The sequence below is a fragment of the Harpia harpyja genome, chromosome 10 (genome assembly GCF_026419915.1).
Source record: "Harpia harpyja isolate bHarHar1 chromosome 10, bHarHar1 primary haplotype, whole genome shotgun sequence".
NCBI classification, from domain to species: Eukaryota; Metazoa; Chordata; class Aves; order Accipitriformes; family Accipitridae; genus Harpia; species Harpia harpyja.
In genome coordinates this window covers 17,529,859-17,543,232 of record NC_068949.1, presented here as the reverse complement: position 1 = coordinate 17,543,232, position 13,374 = coordinate 17,529,859, and the positions used below count along the sequence as shown (strand labels likewise).

General features: G+C 37.1%; 1 protein-coding gene across 4 annotated transcripts in view; it reads left to right on the top strand.

Annotated features, from left to right (window-relative positions):
* TSPAN14 (tetraspanin 14) overlaps nt 1-8,345 on the top strand; it is a 40,739-nt gene extending 32,394 nt beyond the window's left edge. For all 4 annotated transcript variants that reach the window (XM_052800313.1, XM_052800315.1, XM_052800314.1 and 1 more), the window contains 5 exons: nt 368-538; nt 3,290-3,415; nt 5,056-5,100; nt 5,632-5,751; nt 7,644-8,345. In XM_052800313.1, the coding sequence (XP_052656273.1) occupies nt 368-538; nt 3,290-3,415; nt 5,056-5,100; nt 5,632-5,751; nt 7,644-7,715 (534 nt within the window). In that variant the 3' untranslated portion in view covers nt 7,716-8,345. The remainder of the gene's footprint in view (nt 1-367; nt 539-3,289; nt 3,416-5,055; nt 5,101-5,631; nt 5,752-7,643) is intronic.
* Nucleotides 8,346-13,374: the final 5,029 nt, after the last annotated feature.

Sequence of the window (13,374 nt, the reverse complement as noted above, 5' to 3'; positions counted from 1 at the left end):
AAACAGTTAAGCTGGACAAAAAATTATAAAACTGGAAACAATTCAAGAAGTAACATCAAGACTACTTTAACCCTGTGTTTTGCAGATTCAGATTTATTAATATTTTCACTGCTGTGCATAATGACTGTGGTATGGTGCTGATTTTACTGTCAAGTTCAGGCGACCAAAAGAAAAAGATAACTCTATCTCTTGGGGTTTCTTTACATTGTATTCTCATTTAACAGGCTGTGTTCTCACTGTTTCTGTACTGAATGATAATTTTAAGCTAATTGTCTGTGTCTGCTTCTGGTGGAGTTAGAGTAGGGATGCATTCAAAGTGAATGGATATTTTCTAATTTGGGACTTTTTTTTTTTTTTTTTTTTCCAGTTCTGTGGAGCAATTGTGTTTATATTCCTGCTGGAGCTGGCAGTGGCAGTTCTGGCTTTCCTGTTCCAGGACTGGGTGAGGGACAGGGTCAAGGAATTCTTTGAGAATAACATTAAATCCTACCGAGACGATATTGACCTCCAGAACCTCATTGATTCGCTACAAAAAATTGTAAGTTCATATCCTGTCACTTCTTTCATGTGTTCTAGGAGAATATGTAGATTTGGAAGTTTTCCTTTTTGTTACAGACTTATCATATTCTGTAGCTAATAGTGCCATGTTACAGAAGTGCTGTTTTGTTCTTTCTGCATTGAAAGCATCAGGGAGGCAAGATATTCTGAGATACAGTGCTGTTCTAACTGCGAATGTGGAAGCTCTGCCAAGCATCCATCTGTCTTTTGACCTTCTTGACTTGTTCCCCTGTTCTGATCATTGTTGGACCAGTTTAAGTGAGAAGTGAGCAACAAAAAAACTCTATCTTGAAAAAATTGTGCAATGCAACTGCTAGTCTGCACTCTTATTTTAGGAGATGCTCCAGTCTTGTACAGGGATGCAGCACAGGGCCTTTGGTCTTGTGAGATGCACCTCATCTTGAAGCAAATGAGGGTTTTTCTTAACTGGGAAAGGCTAGTCTGTAAGCAGGCAGTTGTCAAGGAAGGTTGAAACAATTTTACGCTCCTGTGGTCCTAAAATCTTCAGTTACTATAAGACAGTGATGTACACCGGGAGATGACAAGACCTATGCTAGTAAGGGCCTGGTGACTTTCATTCAATCAGCTGCTTTTGTAATCATGCCCAGGAAACAACCAGTGAGGGTGACTCTTCTGACTTTTATTTATTTGTGTGTGGTTAAAAAAAATATATATGGAGAGAAACAGAGTATGTATGTGCGTACTTCATGAAGAAGTAAAGTGGTTGTCTCCTTTATTCCCCCCCCCCATATGAAAGAAGGTTGGTTTTGTCTGTCTTCCATCTTTTAGAAGATCATGTTTAGAAATCTGTGCTTACGGCTCAGTGTGATAGCAAAGCATGTTTTAGAGTGGATACCAGTTTGGTCAGCTGTGTATTACCAGCAGCTTACCCATTATGTTCATTCACTCTTGTGTGCATTGGTATGGAAGCATCCTCTGACTAAGCTGCCTGGATGGATTTCAGTGCTGTTTTGCTTTAGCTTTTGGTGCTAAGGGCACCTTTTTTGTAAGGTAAGATGACTGCTGGCCATGACCAACACCAGTAATTGTCTCAGTGTTGTCCACTCTGTTGTTCTTTCTGTTTATCTAGTTTCAGTGCAGTCAGCCTGGCTAATATGTTAAGCTGATTTACAGTTGATATTAAATATCCAGTTAAATATTAAATATCCAGTTAAATATTAAATATCCAGTTAAATATTTTTCAATGAAAATAAAAGGCTGAGCTTACTAAAAGGACTTCACTAGCCAGATTAACAAGTTAATAAACATGAAAAAGGAAAGACCAGAAAAATCTCCGAAACAGCCTGTCATTGATCCATACCTGAAAGTACTGTGGGAGGAGGGGAAGTGGATGCAATGTGGATTAGCAAGTGTAGTTTTGCAAGGGTTGAACAACAAGGTGCAGCAGCATGTTCAAATGCCTTTCTGAAGCCCATCTTCTAAGGAGCCATGCTTAGGCTGACTTGCTCTGTTCTCAGTGTATGCCTTGGGACCCAGATAGCTTTTTGTAGGCAGCTCCTTGCTCTGGCTAATTATGTTACTTTCAGGCCTGTAAGTGACCTTATAGTCTCTACCTTACTAAGGTAGATTAGTATGTTTAGTGGTTGTATGGCTTTTTGCAAAGCTGTAGAAGTGTGAGGGAGAAAGGACTAGAAAGACAAATAAGAGCTTCTTTTGCTTTCTTCATGGTAAATGTATTAGTGACCTAAAATAATTTTTTCTTGGTGTTTTTTCTATTCTGACTATTCTGTTCAGCTCTTTAGTCATATTTCCTGTGAAAACTGTATTGTAAACAATTCTGCTCTGTTCACATCAGTGTCTGTCAACTTGATAACTTCTGAATCCATTTACTGACTTTGAGTTTCAGTGGTCTTGCAGACAGTAGTTAGGTTAATACAAGTTTTGTGAAGATGGGCAGTGGGCAGAGGAGAGATGTTAGAGATATCCCAAGAGGATGGAACTTCATGAGGTACCAGGAAAACCTGTGTGATGGTATAACATTTCAAGTACTAAATTACAGAGAGAGATATGTACCCTTAAATATCCAGGCCAGTAAACTGCAAAACATAAATTAATAAGAAACTAGCTTTCATTACTTCCAGGAATTGAACACTGTTTGGAATGTTGGGTTTTCACAAACCTGTAATGATGGTAATTACATTACACTGTTCAGGTGAAGAAACTTCTGTGAAATACTTCTAGAGTTGAGTGATCTTTGAGCTAGTGAGACTTTACCAGTTTGGATATGGAAACCTTCTTATTTAAAACAAAGGAAGTATAGTCACAAATGTTTGGATCCACTTTTTACAGTAAACAAGGAGAAGAAAACTTGTTGATTCATGAAGATTTAAGGATGAAGTCACAAATTTATCATAGTTTTTCTAGTTTTGGAAATAACGGGGTACAAAGCATTTGTATAAACTATTTTGTTGCACCGTTTATGGATATGCACTGATTGCATCTAGCAATTACATCTAAAGTAATAATTTTTATGATTTTGCTTGTCACACTGACACCTATTTCCAGGAGCAGTATGCCGAATGTATTGCTTTGATTTCATAGAGCCATGGTATTGATTACTCATTTTTTTTTACTCTGATGTTGCCAATGATTCTGCACAGCCTTAGAGAAAGTGAAGATGATGAACAAATGTCATTCCAGAGAGTTAATTCAGTGCATAAATTGTCTCTAAAATACCCCTAAATGCTAAGTGTTTGTTTATCTGTTGCAGAACCATTGCTGTGGTGCCCAAGGTCCAGATGACTGGGACTTTAACATATACTTTAACTGCAGCAGTGAAAGCAAAAGTCGTGAGAAGTGCGGCGTTCCTTTTTCCTGTTGTATACCTGATCCTGCCGTAAGTTGTTTCCTGGCTTTGTATTGCTCTGATGTTGTTGGAGAGGTATGAAAGGAAGTACTTCCTGAATGAGGTGTGATGACTAGGGCTTTAAAAGGTCTTCTAAATTATCAAAAATTACTCTTGTGCAGACAAACTCTTTTCATGTTTCTGTTCCATCCTTTTTAAGAGTCCAAATGCGGCAACCTGTTATACAGCTGAAATTGTATTGTCACCAGGAATTCAAGCTATTTTTATATGGCTTGAGTCCACAAGTATTGGTGCCTGATATTTTTTTTTTTTTTTATTCCCAGTGTGCTGTTTCCTTGAATTTCTGGCATCTGTTATCTAGCTTGTAAGGACCTGAGAGTGCTGTCTAAGCTGTGTGTTTGTCCCAGTTAGAATTAATGTTGCACCACCCCTCTACCAGACAAGTAGGAGTAACTCCATTTGCTGATTGTTTATCAGCAACTAGTAAAGTGCTCATGTACAAACTCAGTTTAAAGCATTTGAATCAGTTCTTTGGTTTTGGCAAGATTTAGGTGCTTATTGGTTAGATCTGTTTACTAAACTTGAGGAATCTGACCCTTTCAGTGGAAGTGAAAATGTGGAGGTAGGAACTAACATATAATTCTTCATGGCATTAGTGGGAGTAGTTACAGCTCAAAGTCAGTCCAGCAATCCTTGTGCAGAGCAGATAGCCATTAGCAAGTTATACTTTTGATTGTCTTGAAAATCAGCCGAGGAGACTGTCGAGGAAATATTCCACGTTCAGATTCCGCAGTAATTATTTTCTACTTCAATTTGGAGCAGTACTATTCCACTGCAACTTTTTCTGTTGTTGTATTTAAGGAGACATAAGTATGTTTAAATCTTTTTAATATGAGATTCTGTTCCTAATATTTCAATATATAACACTATGCATTGTGTAAATTATGCTATAATTGTGTAATACATATGTTTTCATAAGTCTTATACAGAGAAAACAAAAAATGTCTTAAAAGGAATGTCTTTGCATCTTTGGAGATAAATACTATCATTGGGTTGTGTGGGGTTGTGATCTGGAAGGTGTTTATCATCCTCCTACTTGGGACCTGCAGCTGGAGTGTTTTGTGTTCAAGACTAGGTATATCTTGGAGCTGTGTTATGTGTGAGACTTTGAACTATCAACTGAGGGGTCTCAAGTAGCTTGCAGCTGTTACTTGTTGTAACTGATTGGGATAGCAAGTTGTATACCACTTGAAATGATGGAGTTGTAAGGCATATTTCTCCACTGCAGGTGTAAATAAATCACCCTGGTACCTTTCTTGTTACATCATTGTTATGTGAAATAGCTAACATGAAATCCAGATGTCTTATTGGTATGCTGGCAGTACAGTTGCTGTGCTTCATGTTAAGTCCTTCCTAGTTCAAAGCCAAGTGATAGAAGAAGCTGGGATTTCTCAGGGAGGATGTTTTCCTGGTAGTATACACCTCTGCTTTGTCATTACTTTTCTTGTGTTCTGCTAGTGCTTTGCTCATTTTCACTAAAAATGCTTCTTAAAATTGTTGGCTCTGACAGTCCTGATTTGTTTGTCTGAATCTAAAAGACAGAAAAACTTCCTGTGAACAGAAGTGAGTAGAATTCAATTGATTTAAAATAAATCTTTTTTGCCTTGCAGCAAAAAGTTGTGAATACACAGTGTGGCTATGATGTCAGAAAGAAGGTAAGGTGCTGGGATCTTGCTGTCTGTCATAATCTGTGCTTGCATAGGCAAAACTATAAAAACAGTGGAAATGCTGATAGATATGTCAGGTTAAAATTCTGGGAACTAATCAGCTGTGCTACATCATACTACAAGTAGAGAGTGGTAGAGATTTTCCTTTGTTTAAAGTAAACTTGTACTGTGGGAGGGTGGAGGAAACAAGTGATGGAACAGGGAAAGGGAAAGGTGTGTTTCAAAAAGGGGTGGGACTTGCATTTCAAGTGTGCATATCAATTATTAGTTATAATAGTCTAACTCTGAATTCTATTATCTGCTAATTCTAATGTAATAACAGGATTTGCAGGAAGATACTAACATCAGTGTCTGACGTTCCCTGATTTAATCTGGGCATATATGTTATTTCTGGAATCTGGTTAAAAACATTACTGCATAAGTGACAAATAATTAGTTTAGCTATACCATGTGGTTGACTGATCTTAAAATAAACTTGAGCAGAAAAGTAATACTCTTATTCTTCCTCTCCACATTCAGAGCAAGAGTCAATGGGATGATCAGATTTTTGTCAAAGGATGTATTCTTGCTCTGGAAGCTTGGTTACCCCGAAATATCTACATTGTTGCAGGTGTCTTCATAGCTATCTCACTGCTCCAGGTTAGCTGTTTTTGTTATGCTACTTCGAATAAAGTTTCAAGTTTGCAGATACAGACCTGCTGAAGGTAGAAGTAGTTATGGAGAGAGGTAAATATTTTGACACTGGATTTTTTCAGGTATGAGGATAATAGCGGGGGGGGGAAATTATGGGGATGAAGACTTAGAATGAAAATATCTGATGTCAACTAATTTAATTCTCTTGAAATTATGTTCCTCAAAGCCATGAAGGTCATTATAAAAATACACTAGAATTATAATACATGCAGTATATGATGATTGTGATGTATATTGTTATATATATGATTATTATGTAAAATAATGTGATACAATAATATTGCTTACATTTCAATGTGCTGTGAGGGCGGGGAGATCTTCTGGTCATCTACTCCAGTAGATCTAAACTACAGCCTTCTATCACAAATGTGAAATGACTAAAATACAATTCTGTCCTTCATGTTAAGATTATTGCTCAGCTGGCTGTAAGTGACGTGTAGCATACTGCTCAAAAAAAGTTGAGAACGGAAGAGCAGGGAAATTGGTGAACAGGTTGCGAATGTGATATTAGCAGAACCAGGTGAAGGAGTTGGTGTGACTTCTTCAGGTACTTTGTCAGTACTTGGTACATCAAAGAAAAAGAACCCAAATTCTCAGGAAAACATATCAGATTACTTCTTTCAAGGTGGATCCTACTTTCACTGTGGCAGTTGTTTACACTTACCTAAATTTCTTCACTATGGTACTGCTTTACTTCAGTGGGAAATAACAGACTTGTAAATCTACTACCATTTAACTGAAAATAGTTGAGCATAGAGTGCTGGCAAAATACCTTTTCCTAGCCATGGCAAGACTGCCCTATGTTGCTTGGGTTTTGATATTTTATCACCATCTAATGATAGTGCTTCTGTGGCTTTGAGAGATGCTGTCCCTGAGGACAACACCTTCAGTTAGGAGGATGTTCCAGATAGGAAGTCTAATCTTTTGGCAGTGTGTTGACCAACACTAACTTGATGTTTTTGTTCTTATTCATGTCTTGAGTATCTGTGAAACCACTTTCAGGGTCACTTGTATTTTCAAATTGTGTCAGTCTTGTGCATTAAACTATTGCATGGTGGGACAGAGTTAGACATAATCTGACTACTTCTAAAACAAATCTTTCAGCTTTTCCAAAACTTCACCCCAGTCTTTTGGTTTTTTTCCTAAGAATGTTTCAGGAAATGTGCTGAGTTATGAATTTATCTTCAATTTGTAAGGGAAGATTTCCCTGAGAACTTGAGTGAATGTTAAAATTTCAATTTTAAATGTCTTGGAATAGTCTGGGACTTTTCTCACTACTGTTTGTGACAAGAATTTCATTTTAGTACAGGTAATTGTACATTCTATGTGTATTTAAAAAAATTGATGAGAAAATTGGCTGGATTATCCAAAGTTGTGGAATGAATGAAAATGCCTGATTTGTAACTTTAGCAATAGGTAAGGGTGAGTGTTATAAGACTCAAACATGGCTAAGTGGATTTCTTCCAGCTCTAGGGCATCTAGAAGCTTATTATTTTGAATGCTCCTGAAGTGTTACATGAAAACATCTTTTTCTCATGAGTTTTATTTCTTGCAAGATTCTGCTGCCTTTATTACTTTTTAGTAATAGCCATGCTTTGATGGATGATCCTGGCTATGAAATGATACCTGAACGTGCAAACACTTTATGAATGCGTACCTTTATTCACAAGAGTAGTTGCACTGACATCAGTACAGTGTAATAGGGATACAGAAGAAGTAGGTTCCCATTCTGCAATAATAACTCATTGTAATAGGCTCTAATTTTTAGAAACATCTTGCAGACTAGTACATTACAAGCTTTTTCATCTCACAAATCATTTGTGTTTTTGTCTTTTTAGATTTTTGGGATTTTCCTAGCCAGGACATTGATTTCTGATATTGAAGCTGTAAAGGCAGGTAATGCCTTCTGAATATAAAAGCAGACGTGTTGCAAAAAAGTATGTTTTACGGTTACTGGTTGGATGTGAAGGTGGAAGAAATGAACAGACCATGAAATACTCCTGTTATTAAAAGCCTTATGTGGATTTTACCCTGCTCATGCTTTTTGTTAGAAGCTGGTACAAAAAAAAAAACCCTCCGAACACACACCTGTCTACCTTTTTTCTAACAAGACAACTCGGTGCACCAGCATTGATCTCTGAGGAAGAAATGGGATTTCTCAAGACGGCAGAACAGATTTTAAAGATCGTAGCAAGGAGACATGAAACTGCTGTAAACTTTCCTTGAAGGATTACTGTGAAGACTGTTCTGTTTTCACTCCCAACTGTCACCAGTCTCAAAATGTAATCTTTTCAGAAGGCGTGCTGATTGCTTCAGAATCTTGAAATGGTTTTAATCTCTACAGTAGACTTGTGCAGTCATTTTTTGGCAAAATACCCAGCAACCATAATGATCATGGTATTGGAAATTGGAAAAAAAGTCACAAATTGTCTAGTTCTTTAATTGATTTTTCAGTTGTGGAGAAGTAGGGATGTTTGTTTGACTGGGAATAATGTAGACGTCTCGGGAGCAGGAACTTGTGCTCAGTATCAGAGCTTGAGTAACCCTTTTCTCGAGAGGGGAAAAATCTGACTATCTGTAGCATTATATGTTAGAAATCTCCATTTCAGGCAAGGAGGTGTGAATCCCTGATGCTGTTTCCTGTCTGAAAAAAATGTAAATATTCTTTATTTATAGAAGAAAAAACTCTTTAAAAATGCTTAGCTTTTTATTATCAGTAATATCTTTAAAAAGTGCTGTCTGCAGAAATTTCAAAATACAGCTTAAGTAGGTAGCAAGCACACTATGCTAGCTGTTGATGGTTTTTGCCTTTCCTCCAGTTTCTCTCTCAACTGTTATATTGAACTTCACAAGTCCTAACTGCTAATATCAGGACTGATGAAAAACATTTAAATTCAGTATTGATGCCTACTGAAATCTGTTTTTTAATGAGGAAATACACATTTAGTGAAAGATTCGAGTTGTTGAATTTTTAAATCTTCTGTAAAGCTGTTGAATCATCAGTTCTGCTTGTATTCTGATACATGGTTCAAATGCCAGTCACAATATGGTGAACCAGAATGATTTCTTCACAGCAATTTTCTGCATCAAATGGAACTACTCCTGCTGAATTAAATTTTTTTTATTTTTATCAGAAGAAAACTAAACTCTCTTCTTCCTGTCCTCCCCTCCTGGGGGTTCAGTAAATGGATCTGTAGTTCAGTAAGAGTTCCAGTCTTCTCTAAAAGACTTTGGCATAGTATTTTTAGCTTTAAGATAGAAGTATGTGACTGAACTTCTTGGAAGTAGCTGTAGCTGTCAGTTTTACTGTGGGCCATATAACTAACATTGTTTACTGCTTCCAGCGACACCAGTTTTTTCAGGGAGAGCAGGTTTATTTACAGTGCCTAACGTAGTGTAAATTTTAGAAAAGTATATATTTTTATAATGATATTTTACTACATGTAGTCTGCCTGAAGGATTTAATACTTGTATTTCCAAAGTATATGGCTTTCTTAGGAAGCCAAACTTTTAAATCTCTCTCTAATGTCCTTTTTTCTATTATGCATGTATTAATGAACATTTCACTGGCAAAAGCTGATCAACAGTAAGAATCTTTGTGTCTCTATTGATTGTCCAGACATCCTTCTAGCTTTTAATCTGTGAAGCACTTCACAGACAATGATGTACTTCTCACGTGTACTTCAGTTCAGCTTTCATAGTTCTTTTTCTGGCCAGTGATTGAGACACTACAGGAAAAGGAAGCTTGTCTAAGGATGGCTGACTTCCTTACAGGAGCAGAGAACAGTCTGCTATTACTCATCTGAAAACCTGAAAGTAAAATTGCTAGAAATGCACTGTGATTTTTTTTTTAAATTTTTTTAATTTTTTTTAGCTTTGATATACAACAAGGAAACAATAGCAGTAGACCACTGATGGGAGAGAAAGAGGCATTTCTTCTGTAGAGCCTTGAATCTGAGGTCTGTATTACTTATTTGTTGACTCTAGTCCATTAGGAGCAGCCAAAAATTTACTGCTGTTACTGCTACTGTGCAAGCAGCAAAGCAGTGTCCAACAACCTTTGCTTTAAACTCTGGTGCTTGAAACTTTACAATGCCTCATCAACCAACTTACTCTGTTAAGGTTATGTGTAATAATCTGATGTATGAAAAATTGGAGAAGGATGCTTTCTATTTGTAACTTTTTATTCATAAAACATTGCATTGAAAATTGCATCTAGGGAGTACGTTTCCCTTTGCCACTTTTTGACACAGAAAGCTCCTAATGCTGTGAAGTAATTTCAGCAGTTGGTGAAAGTCATCATGGTGTCAAAGATATCTGTGGAGTTCATGCACTGAAACTAGCTGCTGACAAGAGCCAGTGTCATGGAGCAGGATTCCAGTGTCTGCAAATCTTGCCAAGTTGCCTGAAGACAAATGAATACTTGGTTTCTTTTGAACTACTGTTTGTATGTAAAATAGAATTTAATTGAAGTGTTGTCTTTCCACGGTTTGTTCTGATTGGCTTTGGCCATTTTAACACCAGCTTTGTATCAATGCTCCAGTTATTTGGAACTGAATTCAAGAGATCAAGTTCAACCTATTTGAGGATCTTTAAATTCATGGATTGATTTGTTTTCACTGTGGATAAACTTCTCTGTGCTTATTCAGTATCACTTTTAAAACCCTGGGGCTCTAGGCTGGTTTACCCCTAGACATTTTGAAGTGCACCCCTATTGGTGGTGTACATGGCTAGTGTAATTTCAGACTTGGAATGGGAATACTTTCTTACCACTTTCTACTTATATTTAGCACTTTCTCTGTGGACCTGCAGTGACTTCATGGCTAAACATATAGGTTATGGTTTAAAAAGTCTTGTCATCAAAAGCAGTTAGGTGTGAGCCTGCCTCTAAAGCCTTGAAGGAGAAGCAATTCAATGATCTCACAGAGAGAGAGGCTTTATAAATTGTTGATGTTGAGATTTCAGTGGTTGCATTTGGAACAACTCCACAAACACTACAATGGAAACAAGGTTTTTAATGAAGATGTCAAATATGAGATCAGACTCGAATAACTAGACTGAGAGAAGGAAACTTTTCAGTCTGATCACTTTTATTTCTTGGAAATGGGCACAATTTATTTCTGTGAAGCAATGTATTTATTTGCCAGTATGTTTGACAGTGCAGCTGCCCTTTTGTTTCTATTAATATGTACCTGCAATTTGGACACAGTTTCCCTGTATGTGAAGAGGAGGACGAATATAAGCACTGAAAAAAGTGCAGCGACAAAAGGAGCTTTGGTCGCCTCCTGAAAACCTTAATATTTCTTCCTGAGGGGTCTTTAGTTTGATGACCCTCATACAGTGCCATGTGGATAGACTTGTACCTCCAGTCCATTGAGGCTGATGTGGCAATTGGCTTATATGTAGAATTGCCTTGGGTTTTTTTGTCTTCCCATTCCATCCTTTCCTTTTCCTTCTTCCTACTGCCTGTGGGTTATCAGGCAGCTTGAACGTTGTTTAGTCACTGGAAGGGGAGGTTCTGTCTCTTCTTCTGAGGTGGTTTTTCTGAGTGACTTTCAGTATATTTTTTTCCTCAAGCCTTAAATTTGATTAAATAAAATTTAATGTTTTGTACTCCTGGAGTTTGATTTCTAAGATTTTTTTTTTTTTTTTTTTGCTTCCAGTCACTAGTATTTCCCTCTCTAAGGTTTAGGCGGCTACTGAGACTGCAGTTTGTGGATAACTACAGAAATGGTAAAAGCCAGCTGGTGTTTGTGTGTATATTTTGCTGTAACTCTCCTGATTTTTTTTTTTTTTTGTTTGTTTGTTTTCAGTCTGGGCTGCTGAATAATAGGTAACACTGGTGCTTTTCTCTCTATTGTTAATGCAAAGCCATGAACAAGTGAAGAGCTGCAGAATGGTGTAGAGAAATTATTAAATCTAACTGCTGTTTGCACTTTGCCGTTATCCACAGTTATCGCTACTGTGATTTGCACAGTCTATGGTTTGTCATGTCTGAGCAATGTTCCTGAAACTATTAAGAGTGCAGAAGTGAAGTAACTTCCAGGTTTGAAGATGAGGCTTGCAGAAATAGGTTTGTGTATGCTTTTTTGACCATTTCAGTGTTTCTTTAATGCATTAAAACCTGATTTTAGTTTTAATAAGGTCAGAGAAGCATCTAGCCAATAGGTAGTGACTATATTAGAATAACGCAGTATCTGGAAATTAGATACTCTAGAATGTTAAGGCTGGATTGCTTCTAATAAGAATGACTTAACTTGAATGTGGCTATTTGGTGTATATATAGAACTTGTAATAGATCCTGATATATCTCATACTAATGCCTGGTTTAGGCAGATCTTATTCTGAAATTGAGAGTCTGAAGCTATTTCTCATTTTGACACTGGAAATGTGTAGGATGCCCATATCACTGTGTGCTTTAAGCTAGAGGAAACTGCACATGGTTCAGCTCTTGTTTTTCTTTTCTCCTACTACGTGGTCAAAACCTGCTTGTATGTTGCCAAGCGACTTGTCTGGGGTGGTTTTATGAAATTCCCTTTCTCAAGAGTGCTGCTGAAAGTGATATTTGGTGGTGAATGTAGTGGGCTAAATAGTGTTAACAAGTTTTGCAAGTGGGAAAGCTTTTGCAGGAACAAAGCTGTAATGTTTGTTCACAGATGCAAGCCAATCATACTTGAATTGTTTGACAACAGGAGGCCTTGTTGACTTTTAAACATTACCTGGTTTATTACAACTTTTTAAAGGTCAGTACTCTTCTGGTTTTTTTTTCTCAATAACTTCTACTGCTGGCTAAAAAAACCCCACCATTGTTCTCTAGCTCTTCAGTATCTACCACTACAGCGTTTTGAATTTGATCTCCTAGGTCTTGGCAATATGTGTCTGCAACATACTTGTAACTGCTTCAAAAGGCTCCATAAGAACAAGTTGTGCAATAGATCCTGTTACCTTTTTTTAATCAAGTGAACATTTTAAAATATGACAGGTTTCTGTAGAAATGTTCAGAGGCATTCATTTTACTACAGTTTTTCATAAACTAAAGTTAAACCGAGGTTCTCTTACTGGAGATAATTTAATGAAATGCTAGCTGTCTTAAAATCTTCACACATGCCCACTTGTAATTTCTAACTAGCTTTAATTTGTATCTTGTCCAACCAGTGTATGGACATTGACTGCAGTTTCTTGTAAACTACTGAGTCTCATTCCAGGTTACAGTAGCTGCAACTCTGAAATTAGGATGAGTGTGACCTCAGATAGTTAGGAATATAGCTTGTGATACTAGCAGGTAAAACCTCAGGGATGAGCTTTAGAATTGGAAATTGAAGAGGGATTTGGTTTAAAGGTACAGTTTTTTGGTGGTTTTAACGTGTTCAGTTAACAGCTGGGGCTCGCAGGTCGATTCACAATGTGCAGAGGTTGAATTGGTGCCAATTAGCCCTTTGCATTGTTTAAGCTACAGCTCTCGTCTAATCTAAACCCCCATTGTTTCAGGTTGCACGATATAAGCTTGACATTTTTTTGGTAATGATTTTAAAGTCCCATTGATACAAGAAAAAGTTGCAAGTGATATCC